The sequence below is a fragment of the Sciurus carolinensis genome, chromosome 1 (genome assembly GCF_902686445.1).
Source record: "Sciurus carolinensis chromosome 1, mSciCar1.2, whole genome shotgun sequence".
NCBI classification, from domain to species: domain Eukaryota; kingdom Metazoa; phylum Chordata; class Mammalia; order Rodentia; family Sciuridae; genus Sciurus; species Sciurus carolinensis.
In genome coordinates, this window is record NC_062213.1 from 98,798,643 (window position 1) to 98,819,497 (window position 20,855).

At 34.5% G+C, this 20,855-nt stretch overlaps 2 protein-coding genes across 4 annotated transcripts in view; both read left to right on the plus strand.

The window, feature by feature from the left end:
* The window catches only part of Hormad1 (HORMA domain containing 1), a 29,545-nt gene extending 13,527 nt beyond the window's left edge, over positions 1-16,018 (plus strand). The window contains exons 6-15 of the mRNA XM_047517885.1: positions 2,418-2,438; positions 2,701-2,727; positions 5,189-5,256; positions 5,974-6,125; positions 8,102-8,361; positions 10,029-10,095; positions 10,333-10,409; positions 11,163-11,246; positions 13,348-13,416; positions 15,777-16,018. Of these exons, the coding sequence (XP_047373841.1) occupies positions 2,418-2,438; positions 2,701-2,727; positions 5,189-5,256; positions 5,974-6,125; positions 8,102-8,361; positions 10,029-10,095; positions 10,333-10,409; positions 11,163-11,246; positions 13,348-13,416; positions 15,777-15,857 (906 nt within the window). The 3' untranslated portion in view covers positions 15,858-16,018. The remainder of the gene's footprint in view (positions 1-2,417; positions 2,439-2,700; positions 2,728-5,188; positions 5,257-5,973; positions 6,126-8,101; positions 8,362-10,028; positions 10,096-10,332; positions 10,410-11,162; positions 11,247-13,347; positions 13,417-15,776) is intronic.
* Positions 16,019-17,324: 1,306 nt separating this feature from the next.
* Positions 17,325-20,855, plus strand: part of Golph3l (golgi phosphoprotein 3 like) — a 37,308-nt gene continuing 33,777 nt past the window's right edge. The window contains exons 1-3 of one of the 3 annotated variants that reach the window (XM_047528569.1): positions 17,326-17,481; positions 17,927-18,063; positions 19,852-20,046. In XM_047528569.1, coding sequence (XP_047384525.1) covers positions 19,864-20,046 — 183 coding nt within the window. In that variant the 5' untranslated portion in view covers positions 17,326-17,481; positions 17,927-18,063; positions 19,852-19,863. Of the gene's footprint in view, positions 17,482-17,926; positions 18,064-19,851; positions 20,047-20,855 lie in introns of those variants that run through there. The other 2 variants (XM_047528561.1, XM_047528556.1) reach the window with 2 other exon arrangements.

Genomic DNA, 20,855 nt, shown 5'->3' on the forward strand with positions numbered 1-20,855 from the left:
TCAGGATAATCCAAGATGCCATACTGGCTTCCAAACGTGTTAGCAGCTTGGGGCTTGGGCATGGTGGGGCAGGGCATCCTGGAGGTGTGGTGTGGTCAGTCTGGTTGAGGGTCCTGGAGGTGGGGCTCAGTCATTCGGGCTGGAGTCCTGCAGGTCCTGACTGTTGTCTCAAAACAGCAGCAGCCACGTGTAGCCAAACTTGCAGGTGTTGTGACAGTGGACTTCCAGGCAACAGCAGGCAACAGGCAATCCGCTGGCAGTCTGCAGTTGATTTATGGGCTACTGGTGGATGATCAGCCGGTGGACCTGGAGTGGCGGGTGATGGGTAGATGAAAAGCAGGCGATGGGCAGGCAAGAGGCAGGCAAACAGGCAAATGTCAGATGATAGGTGGCAGTCAGTAAGCAATCTGCACTCAAACAGTAGTCCATATGGTGGCAGACTGCGGGTAATCGAGATGGACAGATTGGGTAAACAGCAGGGGATCATAAGCAGCAAAGACTGCCTCACAGAGAAACAGATTTCCTCTGCTTGAAACCAAGTTACAGAGCGACAAGGAACATAACCTCCCTCTAGTTCGCCATCTTGGATCTCTAAATTATTTCTTAATTAGGGTTCAGAAACAAATCCTTGAACTCAAGATATAGTGACAGGGTGCTTGTCTCATATGCACAAGGCCCTGGGTTCAATCCCCAGTACTGTAAATAATTAATTTCCATATGCTCTAGGTTAAGTTGTCACAAATTCTGAATTAGTGAAAAATTTTAAAAATATTTTTAGTTGTAGATGGACACGATATCTTTATTTTTTTATGTGGTGCTGAGAATCAAACCCAGTACCTCACACATGCTAGGCAAGCACTCTACCACTGAACCACAACCCCAGCACCTAATTAGTGAAATTTTAATGAAGTTTTTAAAGTAGACTAAGCCTTTTTACATACTTAATATAATTTTATACTACATATATGAAGAGGTCCTTTCAAGCAAATTGTGAAGGTGAATTTATCCATATTCCCTAACCTTCCTCATGAAGGCATAGTAAATATTTAGTACCTACTATGTGCAAGGTGCATATTCTAGGTAGGAGTAGGGTAAGGTAACAGTGGTCAACAAAACAAAGAGTGTCCCTTTTATAGTTGGAAAATAGTCAATAAGTCAGATACTTTCCAATAGTGTTAGATGTCATTAAAATTTTTAGGAAAAGTATGTGATAGAAGGAGAGGTAGAGTAAGTTTAGATGGGATAGTCAGAGGAACTTCTCTGAGGAGGTGAGTTTTGAACTGAGATTTGAATGAGAAGAAATCAGTCATACATTGATTTTGGGAGAGAATATTCCTAGATGAGCAGCAAAGAGTTGTAGAGGAATTTGGGGAGCTACAGGAACAAAATGAAGGCCATAGTAACTGGAGAGCAATTATTCCATGGGGGGGAATGGCATAAGATGAGCCTAAGAAAATAGGTAGAGCCAGAGGATTTGATGTTTTGTAGGCAAGGAGTTTGCATTTCAGGGGCAAAGAAAAGCCACTGAAGATTTTAAATAGAAATATAACATCTTTTGATTTATGTTTTACATTTTTTTAAAAATCTGTCTACTATTTAGAGAATATATATGGAAGGAGAATAATGCTGGGAGTTAGAGGAATAGCACTTAGGATATTACTGTAGCAATGATGAGAACTAAAGATGGAGGAGATTCAGAATAGATATGGGTGTAGAACTGATTGGATTTGTTGATGAATTGGTTATGAAATATAAGGAAAAGATCAGAATGATGATTCTAGATTTTTTGGTAGATCACTTATGTGAATAATTTTTGTGATTTTTTTGTTGTTGTTGTTCCTATGATCTCCAAAGCCTCTCCACTTTATTAAATGCATAGATCCCTGAGCTCTCTACTTTTTCTTTTCAAAATCACTAATTAGGGACTGGGGTTATAGTTCAGTGGTAGAGTGTTTGCCTAGCATTTGTGATGCCATGAGTTTGAGCCCCAGCATCCCCCCAAAAAAATCATACTCATGTTGCTAACTTCTGGCATGTTGTTTCACAGTATGTATTTTTCGTGTAGCTGGCAGTAATGTCCTGTTTGCTTAAAACATTGAAATATTATGCCGACATGAATTTCAACCATCAGTAAGTCAAGCAGAAAGATATTTTGGGGTATAGGGAAGCATATGTAAAGTATTGCCCCATATGCCTGATATGAAGTGTATCTTCAATAAATGGGACAGTTTTTTTGTTTTGTTTGTGATTTGGATTTTTTGATGCTAGAAATTGAACCCAGAGCCTCTCACATTATTAAACTTTTGCTTTACAAGTGAGCTACATCCCCAGTCCCTAATTAGTACACAGAATTTTTGTGATTCATCTTGAAAAACTATAGGATACAAATAAGGTTTTTGTTTTTTGTTATATTTCAGCTAAGGATGGTCGTTCTAGCTGTAAGTATTGTTAAATTGTATGTTCTTTTTTTAAAGACTGTCAGTTTAGCCTTGCTTCATTAATGACACTAAAACTATGAACTGATTGTGTCACTTTATTCAAACAAAACTGATCTGTTCAATGGGGAAAAAGTAATATTTTGGGAGGTCATTTTGGTTTTTGTTTTGCTTTACTGAGTTCACTTAATATTTTAAATGTCCAATTTAGTTTTTCTTGAATATTTAGCCTCAGACAACTCAACTGTAAATTATTTTTAAATAGGTATACACCAATCCAGAAGACCCTCAGGTGCGTTTTCTTGAGTTAGTTAAAAAAAAAAAATAATGCTTCTAATATAAAAAATAACTAAAACCACAATATATTTATATTTTATGCTTTTATTGTTCTTTAATCAACCTGCTTTCATATGTATTTTCATGTTTAAACCTTGTAAAGGTCTTCTGAAGTGAGGCAGGGCCTGTATCATCATGTTTAAACAGATACAGTTACTATGTGAAATTACGTAACTCATCCTAGCCCACAAAGCTTACAAACTGTTATAAATGACCTATATTGCCTGACTCTTAATTAATTACAATATTCCTTATCTGCAATTATCAAAGGACACAAGTTTGAGGAAAATGAAGTCATTTTTAAACTTTTAGTATTCATCCCAATTTAGGCACATCTACTATAATTAAGGGAAAGAAGGCAAGACAAGAAATGAAAGGGGAAGCAAGAAGATAAGAAACAAGAGGGAATTATTGATACATATTTTATATTAGGCTCTGTTCTTGGACTTTGTGTGCATTATCTTTCATTTATTCATCACAGCTTTCATGTGGTAATTGCCATTATCATTTCCACTTTTCAGACTAGAAAATTTAGGTACAAGTTTTCTTGCCTAAGGTCTCAGTGGCAAAAGTGGCAGAATCAGGATTTGAACCTAGAAAGGCCAGTTTACCATCTGGGTGCTTATCTATTACATTACAGGTGTTAAAATACAATGTTTCACACAGTCATGGAGAAGCAGATTTAAACTGATTTAAAAAACAAAGAGGGAACTCTTCCCTTTCTTTATGTGAGCACTGACATGTAAAAAAGCAAAGTATTCCAAGCTTCAGGAGGACTGGGAATGTATCTTTTCTTTGATACTCATGCTAGCTATCAATATTTAATATATGCCCATAGTGACAAAGCACATTATTTGGGCAAAGGCTATGAATTAGTTGACTATTCAGAAAACTAAATAATTGTTCAGAAAATGTTTATTATCATATGTTTTATAGTTGTACACTTTTCTATCAGTAAATAAACAACTTTATTGATGTACTAATAGTATGTCAGGAACTTTATTAAGGGCTCTATCAGTTATCCCATTTGATAAACATTTACCATCACCATTTAGCTAGGTAGTCTCCAACCCTTTTTTTAGGTTGGAAAACAAGGTTCAAATGGGTTGCCTATGGTTACAGTATGGTAAAGATTTAAACCCTGTTCTTAGTGTGTCTTAGTTCATTTTCATTGCTATAATGAAATACCAAAGATAGAGCAATTTTAAAAGAATAAAGGCCTAGTCAGTTCATGATTCTGGAGACTTGGATCTAAGATTGAGGGGCCACATCAGATGAGGGCCTTCCTGCTGTTGAAGACTGTGTGCTGAATCCTAAAGTGGCACAGGCATCAGATGATGAAGAGAGAGAGTCTCATGCAAGAGACAGTCAAACAGACTAGCTCTGGAGATAATCTATTAACCCATTAATCCATTAACCCATGAATGGACCAATCTATTCATGTAGGCAGAGGCCTCATAATCTAATTCCTTTTTAAAGGTCCCTCCTGGTCCCACTCTTAATACCTCAGGATGAGGATTAAATTTTAGTTTGAGTTCCGAGTTCTAGCAGAGATGTTCAAATATGGTACTAGCGATTGGACCCAGGGCCAATCTACAACTGAACCAAGTCCTCATTCCTTTTTTATTTTTTATTTTAAGATAGGGTCTCACTAAATTGCTGCGGCTAGCCTTGAACATGTCATCCTCTAGCCTCAGCCTCCTAAATTACTGGGATTACAAGCGTATGATACCTCACCTGACCATGGCAGTGTTTTGTACTGCTACAGCAGAATACTTGAAATTGGAAAATTTATAAAGAACAGAGAGATTAATTTCTTACAGTTCTGGAGGCTGCAAAGTCCAAGATCTAGGGGCCACTGGCATTTGATAAAGGCTTTCTTGCTGCATCATTCCATGGTGAAAGGTGGAAGGGCAGAAGAGCATGAACAAAGAGACAGAGAGAAGGAAGAAAAAGCCCAAACTCATCCTTTTATCAGGAACCCACTGCCACAACAGATAACTCACTCCTATGATAACAGCATTAACCCATTCAGGAGAGCAGTGCCCTCTGGACCAAATTCCCTCTTAAATGTCTCACCACTCAACACTGTTGTATTGGGAATTAAGTGTTCAATGCAAGAACTTTGGGGAACACATTCTGCTGAGGTATTATCTCTTGCCTGCCTACTAAGGAGTTCTTAACACTTGATACTCATAACATACATTGCAATGACTGGGGGAATGAGACTGAAACTCCAAATCTGGATCTTGGGAATTGACTATGAGGACTTGAGAGCCTCAATGGACCAATAGGGGTTAACATTTTGGGAAAAAAAACTGTTAACTAAATGTTAAGAGTCATACAAAAGCAGCATATAACTATTTGGCAGCCACAACTATATATCAGATACATAATTGCAATGTTTTCTATTTAAGACAATTTCAGAATGTTACCAATTTAAGTTCAAGTACACCAAAAATGGACCAATCATGGACTTTATAAGGTACCGTTCTGTAGTTTTCTTTTTATTTTTCAGATTAATTGTTCATTAATGCTGTAAAACTAAATTTCGGTATTAATTCTGAAACTCATCAAACCCCTAATTAGCCACCAAGTTGTAGCTATACAAAATGGAGTAGTGACTTGGAGTAGCTGCAAGGAGTTAATAATATACTATTTCTTTCTCCCTTTTTTATTTTCTATTTTATCTATTTTTTTATGTACTGGGGATTGAATCCAGGGGTGCTTAACCACTGGGCTACAACCCCATCCCCACCAGCCCTTCCTTAATATTTTGAGATAGGGTCTCACTAAATTGCTTGGTAAGTTGTTGAGGCTAGCTTTGAACTCATGATCCTCCTGTCCCAGCCTCCCAAACTGCTGGGATTACAGGCGTGTGCCACTGTGCCCGGCTCTAATTATATACTATTTCAATTTTGAAGAGAGACTCGAGTGATTAGAAATATAATTAAAATCCATAATTTCCCTTAAACACCTTACATAGGATGCATATTACATAAAATTAAGTTTTGTTTTATAATAAGAATGAGATTAATAGTGATATTAAAATTTTTATTATAGTGACATTAAAACACATTTTATAGTAACTTTCAACTTAACAATTTGATGCTATAATGAGTCTCAATTAGTTAAAATGTAAAGTTATGATATTAGAAGCCATGAGTTTTGTGAAAGAAATTAATGTCTGATTCTCTTCTAGTAAAAATCAAAGCAATGAATCAAGCATGTCATCTGCTGATACCAAGAAAGCAAGTATTCTCCTCATTCGCAAGATTTATATTCTAATGCAAAATCTGGGACCTTTACCTAATGATGTTTGTTTGACCATGAAACTTTTTTACTACGATGAAGGTACTATTTGCAATATGTCCTGTTTTTGTCAGTACCTCTGTGATTTACTATTATTAAAACAGTTGGGTACCATTTTAGCACCTAAATTGTTATATACTTTTTCTTTGGTGGTGCTGGGGATCAAACTCATGGCCTTGTGCTTGCAAGGCAAGCGCTTTACCAACTGAGCTATCTCCCTAGCCCTGTTACATACTTTTTTAAATGATAAATTTCACATTTAATATCATTATTTGAAAAGGAAAGATTTGAAAAAATAGTCTTGTTTTTGTTTTTTGTTTTTGTGGTACTGGGGATTGAACCCAGAGGCACTCTACTGTTGAGCCATAACCCTTGCCCCTTTTCATTTTTATTTTGAGGCAGAGTCTCTCAAAGTTGCCCAGGCTGGCCTTGATCCTCCTGTCTGTCTGCTTTGTCTTTAAATATACTCTTCTGTAGTGATAGGAACATATTCATGTATAACTTGTCTCATAATTAAGGAAATAATACAGTGATATGCCAATTTTCACTTATCAAATTGGTAAAGTTTGTAAATCCTTTATTGACAAAGGTGTGGGAAAGCAGGTACTTTTATACATTGTTGAGGGAATGCATATAGGTGCAACATTTTTAGAGAAAATTTTGGCAGTATGAAAATTTTAAATTTAGGGGCTGGGCTGTAGCTCAGTGGCAGAACACTTTTCTAGAATGTGTAAGGCGCTGGGTTCAATCCTTAGCACCATATAAAAATAAACAAATAAAATAGGGGCATACTGTTCAACTACAACTATAGTTTTTTAAAAATTTTTAATTGAACTTAGAAGTCTATAACTAGAAAAATTGGGGGGAATATACTTGTACATGCAATACTATATAAGGATTTTCATTATAGCATTGGCTAAAATAGGAACAAACTGTAATTAACTTGAGTGTCCTTCTTTAGTATTGAGTAAATAAGTTGTACATCTGTATAATAGAACACTGTGCAAGTGTTAAAAAAGAATGTTCCAGTAAATTATCTACGAGATATTATTAAATGTAGAAGGCACGGTGGCACATACCTGTAATCCCAGTGGCTCAGGAGACTAAGGTAGGAGGATTGGGAGTTCAAAGCCAGCCTCAGCAATTTAGCTAGACTCTAAGCAATTCAGCGAGACTCTATCTCTAAAGAAAATATTAAAAAAGACTGGGGGATGTGGCTCAGTGGTTAAGCACCCCTAGGTTCAATTCCTAGTACCAAAAAATTAAAATTAAAATTAAATACAGAATGATATGATCTCATTTGTTTTTCAAGGACATGTGCATTTCCTAAAACCTATGAAAATATGAAACATTATATATTTTATTACATGCATAATGTTTTCTAGAACATAAGGTAACTACAATAACAACATTTAGCAAATACTAACTCTGCCAGTACTCTTCTGAACATTGTACAGTGCTTTAATTTATTTTATGTACAATGAATTTATGAGGGTAGGTACTATTATTTTCCTCATTTGACAGATAAGGAAACCAAATCAGGGCTGATAAATAATTTGCTAAAGGTCACACAGACACAGTGGTCCACGCCAATGATCCCAGAGACTCAAGAGACTGATGCAGAAGGATCACAAGTTCAAGGTCAGCCTCAGCAACTTTAGGGAGACCCTGTCTTAAATAAAAATAAAAAGAACAAGAGCTTGGAATGTGGCTCAGTGGTAGAGTGCTTGTCTGGCCTTCATAAGGCCCTGGGTTTGATTCCCAGCACAATAAATAAACAAATACCATCAAGGATCTATCTCACTGGTAGAGTGCCCCTACTTTCAGTCCCGGGAAGAAAGGAAAGGAAGGAGAAGTTACCTTTAGGGAATAAAATGGGGACAGTAGGAGGGTGATTTTTATTTTTCAGCTTATGTCCTTCTCTGCTATTTGAAATTTAATCTGCATGTGTTTCTATAATAGTAATAGAATTTCTTCAATTATGTTAACAGGACAGTTTATACTTAACTGTTTTGCAGTTACACCCCCAGACTACCAGCCTCCTGGTTTCAAGGATGGTGATTGTGAAGGAGTAATATTTGAAGGGGAGCCCATGTACTTAAATGTGGGAGAAGTCCCAACACCTTTTCACACCTTCAAAGTAAAAGTGACCACTGAGAAAGAACGAATGGAAAATATTGATTCAGCTATACTATCACCAAAACAATTAAAAACACCACTTCAAAAAATCCTAATGGACAAAGATGATATAGAAGATGACCAGGAACATTATATAAGTGTGAGTGTTAAAAGAGTTATGAAGTACAATAGTAACAAATGTTTGACTTAATTCTGAGAAAGGACTTTAATAGCTTTCATTAATACTTGTATAGGGCTGGGGATATAGCTCAGTTGGTAGAGCACTTGTGTGCACAAGGCCTTGGGTTCAATCCCTAGCTCCACAAAAAAATGTTTGTATAAATACTGTATTATTATTATTATTATTATTATTATTATTAATATTTTGGGTGCTGGGGATTGTATTATTATTATAAACTCAAGTTCGGAAGGGACCTTAAAGAAAGTCAAGGGCTGGGACTGTGGCTCAGTGGTAGAACACATGCCTAGCATGTGTGAGGCACCAGGTTTGATTTTCAGCACCACATATAAATTAATTTCCATTGACAACTAAAAAAATGAAAAAAGGAAGTCTAGGCCTATAGTTTTAATTTTTTTTTTTAACCTTGGTCCAAACATTATTCTTAGAATTTAAAAGCACACTATTCTGATTGAAGTGAGGAATGGTCCTAGAGGCCTAGCCACTCACCACCTCACCTACCCTGGAAATTAACTCTGAGGAAACCCCCAGGACTATAGGGCATAATTTCAAAACCATTGTACTAGTCCAGTCCCCCAACTAATGATATAATCCTTTCTACTAAGTACCTGTATCGCCAGTACTTTAATTTCTCCAGAACATGTAAAGTCACAATCCTTGAAGCATCCTGGAAATTCCTGCCAGGCAGGAAAAGTGTCATACATTTTATAATCCTTTGGTGCCTAGCACTTAGATTGCATTCTCAGTATTAGTTCAGTGAATGGAAGAAATGTAAAAGAGCCTTTTTGGTTTCCTTATTCCCAGCAAATGTGAAAGTCATCAATGCTTTATTCTTTTAAAAAATTAACATATGTCTAATCTCACCTCTCATGTTTTCTTTCATTCAAAATTATGACTGTAGTACTTACATACTTACATACAAAGGATCACTATTCTGAAGTAGGCTCTGTGGCCACATCTTTACAAATGGAAAATTAAATTTTCAACCAATTCAAAGAAGAAAACTTTTTCCCAAAGTCTAAATTCTAGTCTTGCTTTACACACAAATATGGCTGGAATTTTTATAGCATTCTTTAAAATATTTGAATCTCTTTCACATATGTCACAAAGAGAACAATAATTATAATTTGGATGTTAAACCTGTTGATATATCTACTGTACCATGACTGAGCTTATCTGTCATTAACAACTTCCTGAGGAAAGTTGAGGCATATTCAGAGTATATCCAAACATTTGTGTGAAAATTCCAGAACTACAGAAGTGATAGCTTGTTATACAACATGTCTAATTCAGTGCCTTCAAACAATACATAAAGTAAAAATCCAAAGGTTATTAGAATCTAGTGCATTTTAGAGAAAGTTGCATACTTTTATCATTTGTCCTTAAAGCAATCTTACAAAGTAAAGAAAAATAAAAATAGTAGTACAAAGTGAAGAAAAATATATTGTTTGGATCATAACGTGCCTTATGATATAAATTCTAGGACTGCTTTTATTTCCAGTGAGCAAAGTAGTTTATTTTTATATTTAGCCTTCACATAAAATAAATTTGTTCATAAATACTTCCACTCATTTTTTTAAAATTTCTTTTTGAAATGTGTCCCTTTTTTTCTTCACATAATTATGTAGGATGATTTTGACTTTGAAACTAAAATGGAAGAGCAGAAAAAGTACACTGGAACTTCTGAAGTTGGAGGTAAGAAGTTAACAAAAATGCAACTTATAGGCTAGGGATATAGCTCAGTTGGTAGGGTGCTTACCTTGCATGCACAAGGTCCTATAGCTCAGTTGGTAGGGTGCTTACCTTGCATGCACAAGGTCCTAGGTTCAATCCCTAGTGCTGCAAAAAAAAAAAAAAAAAAAAAAAAAAAAAAAAGTGTAGGTTAACTATCAGTTTGTTTTTATACCATTTTAACATTTTTTTCCCTTATAGAACCAAATTTAGTTTGTGAGGAAGATGAAATTATGAGGTGTAAAGAAAGTCCAGATCTTTCAATTTCTCATTCTCAGGTATAAACTTACAAATTAAGTTCCATCTAACTTTTAACTTATTTATTTTTAAAGATGTTTATAAGGCTATTTGATTTTTAATTATTTATCAGATTTTATTCCTGGATCTTTTAGAAAACAATTAAGTATTTAAAACTTGTTATTATTAATAAAAACTGCCTGTTATATGCTGAAAATTTTTGAGGCTGTTACATGAATTTGTTTAAATAAACCTTAATACTATTCATAGAATCTCAGAATTTCAGAGCTAGGTAGAATCTTATGCAATTATAAATTCCACCCTCCTTTGTATTTACAAATGTACTGTAAAATACTTTTTTTTTTTTTTTTGCTTTGGAGCAGAACATGTTTAATTTTCTTTTCCATGTAAAATACAGTGAAATTCTGAAATAATGGATTTATATGAACTCGGAAATAATGGATTGATGATTAATTATCCACATTCCTCTGTCTAGCTCCTTTCTCAAATTGGAGTGAGCTAAAGTTCATATTTTCAGGAAGGGTAGCACCTGGCAATCATTTGAACTGTCGCAGTTCAGTGAATTGTCAGTTGTGCACAGCATCAGTTTTACTAACTACTTTTGTGCTCTTTGTGACAGTATGAGCCAAGTCAAAATTATTGATTTTCATTAACTTAATATAATAAGACCCTAAATTTTATGTGATTGAATTTTAGACCCCATTTTATTTATTATGATATGGAAGCATTTTGTTATGTTATGTTATATAATTTTATGTAATTTATTTTTCTAGGTTGAGCAGTTAGTTAGTAAAACATCTGAACTTGATGTATCTGAAAGCAAAACAAGAAGTGGAAAAGTCTTTCAGAATAAAGTGGTAAGGATTGGGGTTGCCTAGCATGTGTGAGGCACTGGGTTCAGTTCTCAGCACCATATATAAATAAATAAAGGTCCATCAACAACTAAAAATATTTTTTTTTAAATGGTAAATACCTTGTTAGGTTTTAGGTTTGTTTTCCATTGTAACCTTGTAATTTCCCCCATATATGAGTTTATTTTACTGTTTCATTTATTGGAATATTTATTAAGTACCTATTATATGGCAGGTACTTCACTAGATGTACAGGATATAACCTGGTTAACACATAGTTCATAATTTTAGCAGAAAGTTTGGTAACTGAGCAAATAAGAAATGATATAGTACTATTATAGAAGTCTTAATAGGCTACATAGAAGCACAAAGGAAAGAATAGTTAATTTTACTGAAGGTTCATTAGAGAGGTAAATCCAAGAAAAGCTTTGAGAGTGATACTTTTATTCAGACTATCCCAAGGGAATTTCCTAGAATACCATAATGTTCCCATGTTCTGTCTTGTAAATTGATTGTATTTTTAATGACATTACAAATTATTATATATACACATATATAAATATATATGTATATATACATCATATATACATATATATTTTGTACAAAATGGTTCTCATGTTCTTAAGCAAAACAAATCAGTTTTATTTTAGTATTGTGTTTAAATTATACTAAATAGGAATACATTTGAACTAGGTACTGTAAGTGCATGTATGTCTAAATCCAGCTACTCAGGAGGATAAGCAGTAGAATTGTGAGTTTGAGTTCAGCCTAGGCAACTTAGTAAAACCCCATTTTAAAAAAATGCATATTTGAATTTAAATTTTATACCTTTAAGTTACTCACAAAGCTTAAGGGTAAAGAAAAAGCATTTTGTAAAATATGAAATAGTATATCCAAAATTAGGGAACAAATTGCTCTCCCTATCAATGGTGTGCTAGAACATTTTTTCCCAACTCCTCATTTGGTAATATCATGTTGCTAGCTTGAAATTGGACATGGTGGAAGTACTGACTAAATGGAAATCAGCAAATGCCTCAGGGTTTGTTTCTGGCACAGTTGGTGGTTAAACCTTTACCAGAACACCACTGATTATGGTGCCCTTTTTAGGGGTCTTTGTTCCCCCACATTTTCAATAGGAAGTTAGAATTGGCAGAAGGCAAACATTCAAAATAGTATGCTATTGAAAGCAAGAAACAAAAAAATGCCAAGAATTTCTACTTCCAACAACAAAATGTTCTTCCTCGCCCACTTCCATTTAGGATGAATATCCTTTACTAGGATATAAGGAGAGGCAAGCATTTTACACTTTGTGGACATAAATTCATATCTGAAATTCCATGTTTTTGGAGATGAAGTCTTAGGATACTTGTGATCTTGAGAATCATGGCTGAATTGGGGTTAGGAAATGTCAAGAAATGAAAATATTTGATAATATATATATATATATATAAAGGAGGTTATCATTGGAAAGAGCATTTCAGGCATGAGAAAATATGTCCTTTTAGAGAATAGTATTATGTCAGTTAATAATTTAGTATTTACTTTAATAACTATGTACCAGTATTATTCACAATAGCTGAAAGGTACTAAAAATCTTAAGTGTTCATCAGCAGATGAATGGATAAAATGAATTATCTTAAATCCATACAAAGAAATGTTATTCAGTCATAAAAAGAAATGAAATACTCATACATGCAATAACTTGGATGAACCTTGATTATATCATGCCAGTTGAAGGAAACCATTCACAAAAGTTCACATTTCATCTGATTCCATTCACATGAAAGTCACAATTGGGAAAGCTGTTAAGACAGAGTCTTAGGGCTGGTGGGAGGATAGAGGAATAGAAGAGTAATAACTGAAGGATATTAGGACTTCTTTTGGGGATGATGAAAGTATTCTAAAATTGTGATACTTTTGCACAATTGGATACACTTAAAATCACTTAATTGTATACTTTTAAATAGGTGAATCATAGTATCTTAATTACATCTCAATAAAGCTGTTTTTTAAAAAACTGCATGTAGTCACATAAAGTTGAAAAAAATCAAACTTTTGGTTGTTCTTTGAGAAATAACCAATTAATAATTACTCTATCTTTGTGGAGACAAATGGAAATCAACCAGTAAAATCTAAAGAAAATCGGAAAAGAAGTCAACCTGAATCTGGGAAAACAGTAAGTCTTATGGTAATGTTCATACCTATTTTGAATAAAATTCAACCTATGTTGAATAAAATGCCAACTATCAAAATATTACGACTATAGATTAAAATAATAAATTCAGTCATATCACTGAATATACCTCAGAGATTTGATATTCAAATCTTGTTCAAGAATATTTTGTTGGAGCTGGGGATATAGCTCAGTCAGTAGAGTGCTTGCCTCCCAAGCACAAGGCCCTGGGTTCAAATCCCCAGCACCGCAAAAAAAAAAAAAAAAAGAATATTTTGTTATAAAAATGAGGTGATTTTAAAATAAGATGCAAGCCAATAATGGTGACTCAGGCAGAGAGAGGCAGGAGGATCACAAGTTCAAAGCCAACCTCAGCAACTTAGTGAAGCCCTAAGCAACTTAGAGACCCGTCTCAAAATAAAAAATAAAAAGGGATGGGAATGTAGCTCAGTGATAAAGCACATCTGGGTTCAATCACCAGTATGAAAAAAAAAAAATATATATATATATACATGCACACATATATATATATAATCAAATAAGATGCAATGTCAGTTTATTAATATTTTCCATGTAAATCATTCCATGAATTCCTCTAAAGTTATTAGAGGAATTTATAAAATAAGTAAAAATTTGTATCAGGAAAAATGTTAATAGATTGAAAAAATGACATAAGAATATCCAGGTCATGTTGTTTATATGGAACTGAAATTGGACCATAAATTTCATCTGAGCTTTCTAGAGGCCAAAACTAAACTAGAAACAAGAAAAGATACAAAAATATAGCATCTTATATTATCTCTGGAGAACGAAAACTTTTTTTGATCTATATTATATATAGTTGTGCATATTCAGAACCTTATTTTACCAAATCACATAATGTATTTGTCTTTTTTGAGATACTTGTTAATATTTTTTCAACTAAAAATTTTAGTAGTATTAGTAGGTTAAAATTAGACAACTAAAGGGGCTGGAGATGTAGCTCAGTGGTAGAACACTTGCCTAGCAGGCCCAAGACTATTTTTTAAAAATCAAATGTTAAAATTAGGCTAATATTAAAGGCTGGGTACAGTGAGTGGCACATGCCTATAATCCCAGCAACTCAGGAGACTTGAGGTAGGAGTATCACAAGTTAGAGACCAGTCTTAGCAACCTAATGAGACCTCGGCAACTTACTGAAAACCTATCTAAAAAATAAAAAGGACTGGGGATGTGACTCAGTGGTAAAAGCACCACTGGGTTCAGTCTCCAGTACCACACACTCAAAAAAGGTAATATCAAAAATATTCTATTACTTACGTAACTTAAGAATGAAATGGAATAACCTGACGATCAATATATTTGGTTCTTCAGTTTTTCCAAATGTATTAAGTAATTTTTTTGCAAAATCATAATCAAATTTGTTATGCATAGTCAGTTCAACCTTTCCCATCAAAATCAAACTGTAATAACTTGGGGACTCTTATTAGTAATTCCCTAGTTCACCTTAAAAGGGTGCACTAGGGCCAGGGTATGTATGTAGCTCAATGACAGAGTATTTGCTTGGAGTTCCTGGGTTCAATTTTAAGCACCACATACACACACACACACACAAAAATATATTGAATGTCTAATTTCTAGCAGGCACTGCTAAGTACCAGAAAATCAAGACATGATTTAAATCTTACATAAGTACCAAGGTAGAATGTTTTTCTATTTGTAAATTAAAATATTTTCCCTTCTCATCACCCCAAAATGTTTGTTTTGAGACTATAATGTTATATTTATCTTCTAACCTCTATGACAACCCTAATGAAGATCTTATATTTTGAAAGTATATACTTTCAGCAGCCATCAGAAGATGTACATATGAGCCAGGCACCATGGCAATTGCCTGTAATATCAGCAACTTGAAAGGCTAGGGCAGTAGGATCCCAAGTTTGAGGATAACCTCAGCAACTTTGCAAGGCCCTAAGCAACTTAGAGAGAACCTGTCTTTTTTGGTGGGCAGGGGTTAGTGGGGATTGAACTCAGGGGCACTCAACCACTGAGCCACATCCCCAGGCCTATTTTGTATTTTATTTAGAGACAGGGTCTCACTGAGTTGCTTATTAGCGCCTCAGTTTTGCTGAGGCTGGCTTTGAACTTGCCATCCTCCTGCCTCAGCCTCCTGAGCTGCTCAGAGACACTGTCAATCCCTAGGAGCCAACCCCCTGAAAAAAGATGTACATATGTCAGTAATAAATTTTACCTTACTTTTAAAGAGCCTAGGTATCCTTATACAGTTATGGTAGGTATGGTAGGTTTTTTTTTTTTAGAGACATAACAAAAGATAAAGACATTTAAACTGGAAAGTATTCTAAGTAGTTGTTTTCTTTTGACAGGTTCTCCATCACTTTGATTCTTCCAGTCAAGAGTCAGTGCCAAAAAGGAGGAAATTTAGTGAACCAAAGGAACATATGTAAAAATTATTTTTCTTCTACACATTTGCAAAATTCTTCTCAACATTTAAATTAAAAGACACTATATTAGTATTTTAAGGTGTATTTTTCCTACCTCTGAACATTTATATGTAGTTCTCAGAAGTTCATTTACTCAAATGAAGTTCTAGCCAACTATTGTATTGTGGTCCTTAATCTTAGTAAACCTGAGATAAATTCAAGAGAACTTTTGAATAAAACCAAAAAGTACAAATGTTGTAACTTTTCTGTTTTTTATCTACTCAATATTGATCTATCTTCCATGTTAGTGGACACTGTCTTTAAATATTTATTAACTGTTAAGCCTCTGAAGCCATTTTTTGAAGCAAATAATGTTTATTTTCATATTAAAATTTTGTAGGGATTCACTTTTTATGTATGTTAAAAACTATACCATTTAACCAACTGTCATTGTGTTGTTATTTAAACAGTGTTCTTCAATACTTTGATGTAGTGTATTAACATGATAATATATAATGTACAATTTAAAATTTGGTACTTTACGTATTTTTTTTTTACATTTTTTTACTACAGAACAAAAAAGATGACTTGTTTTTAAAGACTTATATTTTTACCAGCATAAATAAAATGTTGCTCAGTACGTAGGCTCTTTCATGGCTCCAATTTTTATTTAATTAGAAATTACTTTATGTACTAATTTTGAGATCATTTCGGTAGATATTATTTTGCAAGAGTCGATCACACTTCATAGAACTTTTGAGTAGTAGTGTGAAAGACTGTTTTTTAATGAGAAATCTGGGACCTAGTTCCAGCCTTGCAATTTCCTTTCCCTTAGAAAAGGAAGAGTTAGGTCTGTTAGACTAGTGTAATTTCAGCGGCCATATTCCAAAAACATTGATTAGCTATGGGCTTGTCAGTAACAAGCACCGTGTAGGGAATTTTGATATATAAGCGATGGTAGGAATGTACCCATCCTGTTAAATGTAAAACAAATGTCTACAAGGCGACTCAAATCTGGTTTTTCTGGACAGTCAGGTTAGGGTTAAGATATCAGAAACAACCAATTTTAAAATGTTTTACTTGGTTTTAGCTTTATTGCTTGGATACCAACGCTGTTCATCCAATTGTCCCAGTATACGCTGCTACACTAACACACCTGCTACATTGAAAATGACCAACAGAAACCTTTTACGATTGGCAGCTCTTGTTAGCTCACTGGAGCTTTCATTGGCCGCATTAGGGGTTGTGGGGAGCGCAGCTCTCTTTCCTCTGTTCTACCAAAGTTCCTTCATTGGATTGACCAGCTGTCAGGTTGAACCCAAACCTGCCTCCTTTTGGTGATGTTTGTCTGGATCGCAACAATAGCCTGGGGAGAGCCTCCCCTCGTAAGCTCCAATTGGCTGGACTCAACCTTAATGGTTTCTGATTGGTCCAATGAAGAAACACCAAGGTAGGTTGCCTAGTAATCCCGAGGAAGCTGATGTGTTATTCCCTTTCTGCATCGAAGGATCAGGAAGTTTGTGCTCTCTGCGTGGCTGAGAAGTTTTTCACCTAGTAGGACGGGGGTGGGGTGGGGGAAACAGGTGTCCTCCTGAAATAGAGCACAAGCTGCAGCCTGCGTCCAACTGTAACCCAGGAGTAACATCAGGTAAGCAACGGGAAAATTATATTTCTTAACGTCAATATTTTTTTCATTTTATTTTATTGGGAAAGGATGGTTTTAAATATTTATTCATTTATTTATTCTTGGCCATTTGTTTTTTCATATAGGATTTTTAACTCGTAAATGTTCAAGGAAAATTGATTCCTCAAAGAAAATTCCCCTTTATTTTTCTTCCCTGAAGGTTTAAAGTTTCTTGGATTGGGTTAGGAACTAATAATCCCAATTCAGTGCCAGATAGAGTAAGTGCCCTAAAGCATTTATTTCATGGTTCTCTTCCTTCTTTACTCTTCTCACCTCCCATCAAAGATTGTATTTGAAATATACTCTTATACAAAGAATCTTTTGTAAGTCACTTCATTTGTATTTCTATTTTAAATGTTCTCATGGATTTCTGAGTATTCGTTTTAATCAGTATATATTTATTGAGCAGTTACAACGTTAAAGACTTTGTGCTAGTTGCTATGGAGAATGTAAAAACACAAGAAGACATTATTCCTGCCCTCGAGAAGTTTACAGTTGAGAGACAGCCATACCAAAAGAAAGACTATATTAAATACTTTAAAGGAAGTAAGTATAAATAAAGTTCTGTGAAAGTACAGAGGAGGGAAAGAACAATTCTGGCCATGGGGCATATGGGTAATGGAGATAGATTCACTTAAGACTTCCTGGTGGGTCTTCAGTAGGCCTTTGAAGAATGGGTAAAATATATAGAGAGGGAAAAGGTTTAGAATCCCAGCAAGACAAAGGAGCAGAGGCAGAAATAAAGCATAAGATATATTTGAGAAAAGATTGACAGCAATACATATTAAGAGTATTGGGAAATATTACTAGAAGATAGAACCAGATCTAGTCAGAACAATTCTTAAATACTATTTTTTCTTTTGATCTGAAAGATACTTTCTTGTAATGCCTGATTTAAAATATTTATTGTATGTCATCTTAAAAACTGAAATCTAGATTTGTATAAAATAAAATAGACTAAACTTTGCCACAAATGATTTGAAATTCTTAAGCAACTATAGTGCAAGGTATTAAAAAAAAAAAAAAAAAAAGGCATGGGCTTTGATTTTTTTTTTTTTTTTCCAATGCTGGGGATTGAGTCTAGGGTCTTGAGCTTGCTAACTTAGTGTATTCTCTAACATTGAGCTATCTCCCAACCCCTCTTTTTTTGTAAATGAGAAAGAATTTGCTAATCTTTTTAAACATTTTAAAAATATTTTTTAAGATATTGATAGACCTTTATTTTATTCATTTATTTATATATGGTGCTGAGAATCAAACCCAGTGCCTCATATGCTAGGCAAGTACTCTGCCACTGAACCACAACTCCAGCCTCTTTATAAACATTTTTGCTAGTGTTTTGGGTTTTGTTTCTTTCTTTGTTTTTGTTTTGGTTTTGGTACTGGGGACTGAACTGAGGGGCACTTGACCGTTGAGCCACATCCCCAGCCCTATTTTCTATTTTATATAGAGACAGGGTCTCACCGAGTTGCTTAGTGCCTTGTTTTTGCTGAGGTTGGCTTTGAACTCGAGATCCTCCTGCCTCAGCCTCCCAAGCTGCTGGGATTGCTAGTGTTTTTTTGTTAGCAGCTATTTGTGTATTCTTAGGATGGTTAACCAGGGCTAGACATACTCAGTGTACTGACTATGTGAAATTATTGTACATGATTTCCTGAGTGTTAATTCTCTAGCCTAGTGATCTCCAAAGTAAGTGCATGAAATTAAAACACATATTTCTATTTTTTTTTTAGTTTAGATTAAAACACATATTTCTATTTTTTTTTTAGTTGTCAATGGACCTTTTATGTTATTTATTTACATGTGGTGAGGAGTACTGAACCAGGGTCTCATATATGCCAGGCAGGCGTTCTACCACTGAGCCACAACTCCAGTCCCTTTTTCTTATTTTTTACTTTCAGTTTATTTGTGTTTTATAATATAGTATCATTGAATGTTTTCAGATATTACCTAAATTATTGTGTTCATTTTGGTGCTGAATGCTTAAGTTTTTTTGCTGTTTTTGACTTATGTAATGTGGGAATCCATCTTATGGAAGAAGAGTAACAATGGACATTCACTCCTGAGTTATAGGTTATACATAAGAAATAAGCACATTTAAAAGATGATCATTTCCACAGACTTCAGAATTTCTGATTTGATCTCTTGTCATTGCCATCTGTGTAGTCTAAGCTGTTGTAGTCTTGAAAAAGATACTGTTTTTATACCCAATTACTCTGGTCATTACTTTATAAGTTTATAAATATTTCTTATTCATATACATTTTTAGTATGTGTATATGAATATCTATTTATTTACGTAAGCACATATTTGGATATTTTTCATTATTCCCTCCAGAAACAAGTGAGAATGACTACATTAACTCACCGGACCCGTCGCACTGAAATAAACAAGAACTCTGAAAAGAAGGTAGAAAGTGAGGAAGATAATAACCAAGAGAGGATTCCAGATAACGAAGATTCTGGAGACTCTAAGGATATTCGCCTCACCCTTATGGAAGAAGTATTGCTCCTGGGACTAAAAGATAAAGAGGTAATGCAGTTAAATTTGCTAGGCTGTATCAAAGATTGAAATATTAGAATGTGCTAGGAAGTAATCTGATGTAATATTTTTGTTAATGTTTTCACTAAATTGGCCTTAGAAATAAACTCTAGCCATCTTGGAAAGGAAGGAATGTAGGTTGATGACTGCTGTAGTTGGAGAGTAAAATACAGAAGTATAATTACTTGAAGTATAATTTAATTGCAAAATTATAGAAGATACAGGAGAGGATAATACAGTGTAAAGTTTTGTACTTGTGGGCTGGGGATATAGCTCAGTCGGTAGAGTGCTTGCCTCGCAAGGCCAAGGCCCTGGGTTCAAATCCCCAGCACCACAAAAAAAAAAAAAAAAAAAAAAAAAAAGTTTTGTACTTGTACTTTTAAAAGTCAGTTTGCTGGTGAAATAATAACCTCTTATTAAAATAAGAAAGAGAACCCACACATTCTTCTTTTGTTGGAGGGGGGACCTCCCTACACATCCCTTTTTTGTATGGGGCAGTTTACCACTGGAGCCTTCTAGGTTTCTGGGATTACTGGTGTGTGCCACCATGCCCTGGCTGAAATCTTTCTGAACTCTGGGGAGAAAATTTTCTAAATGAAAAGACAAGGAACATGTATGATTAGATATCTTACAAAAATAAGTGACTAGTAGGTTTTTTTATAGTGGAAGTATTTTTCATTCTCTTCTGTGGATCTTTAGAAGTTAAGTCAACAATTGAAGAAATTTAAAAAAATAATTTTCCTGGCTTTAATTCTAGTACCGACCTCCATTTGTAATTTAACTTTTTACCATGTTTTCCT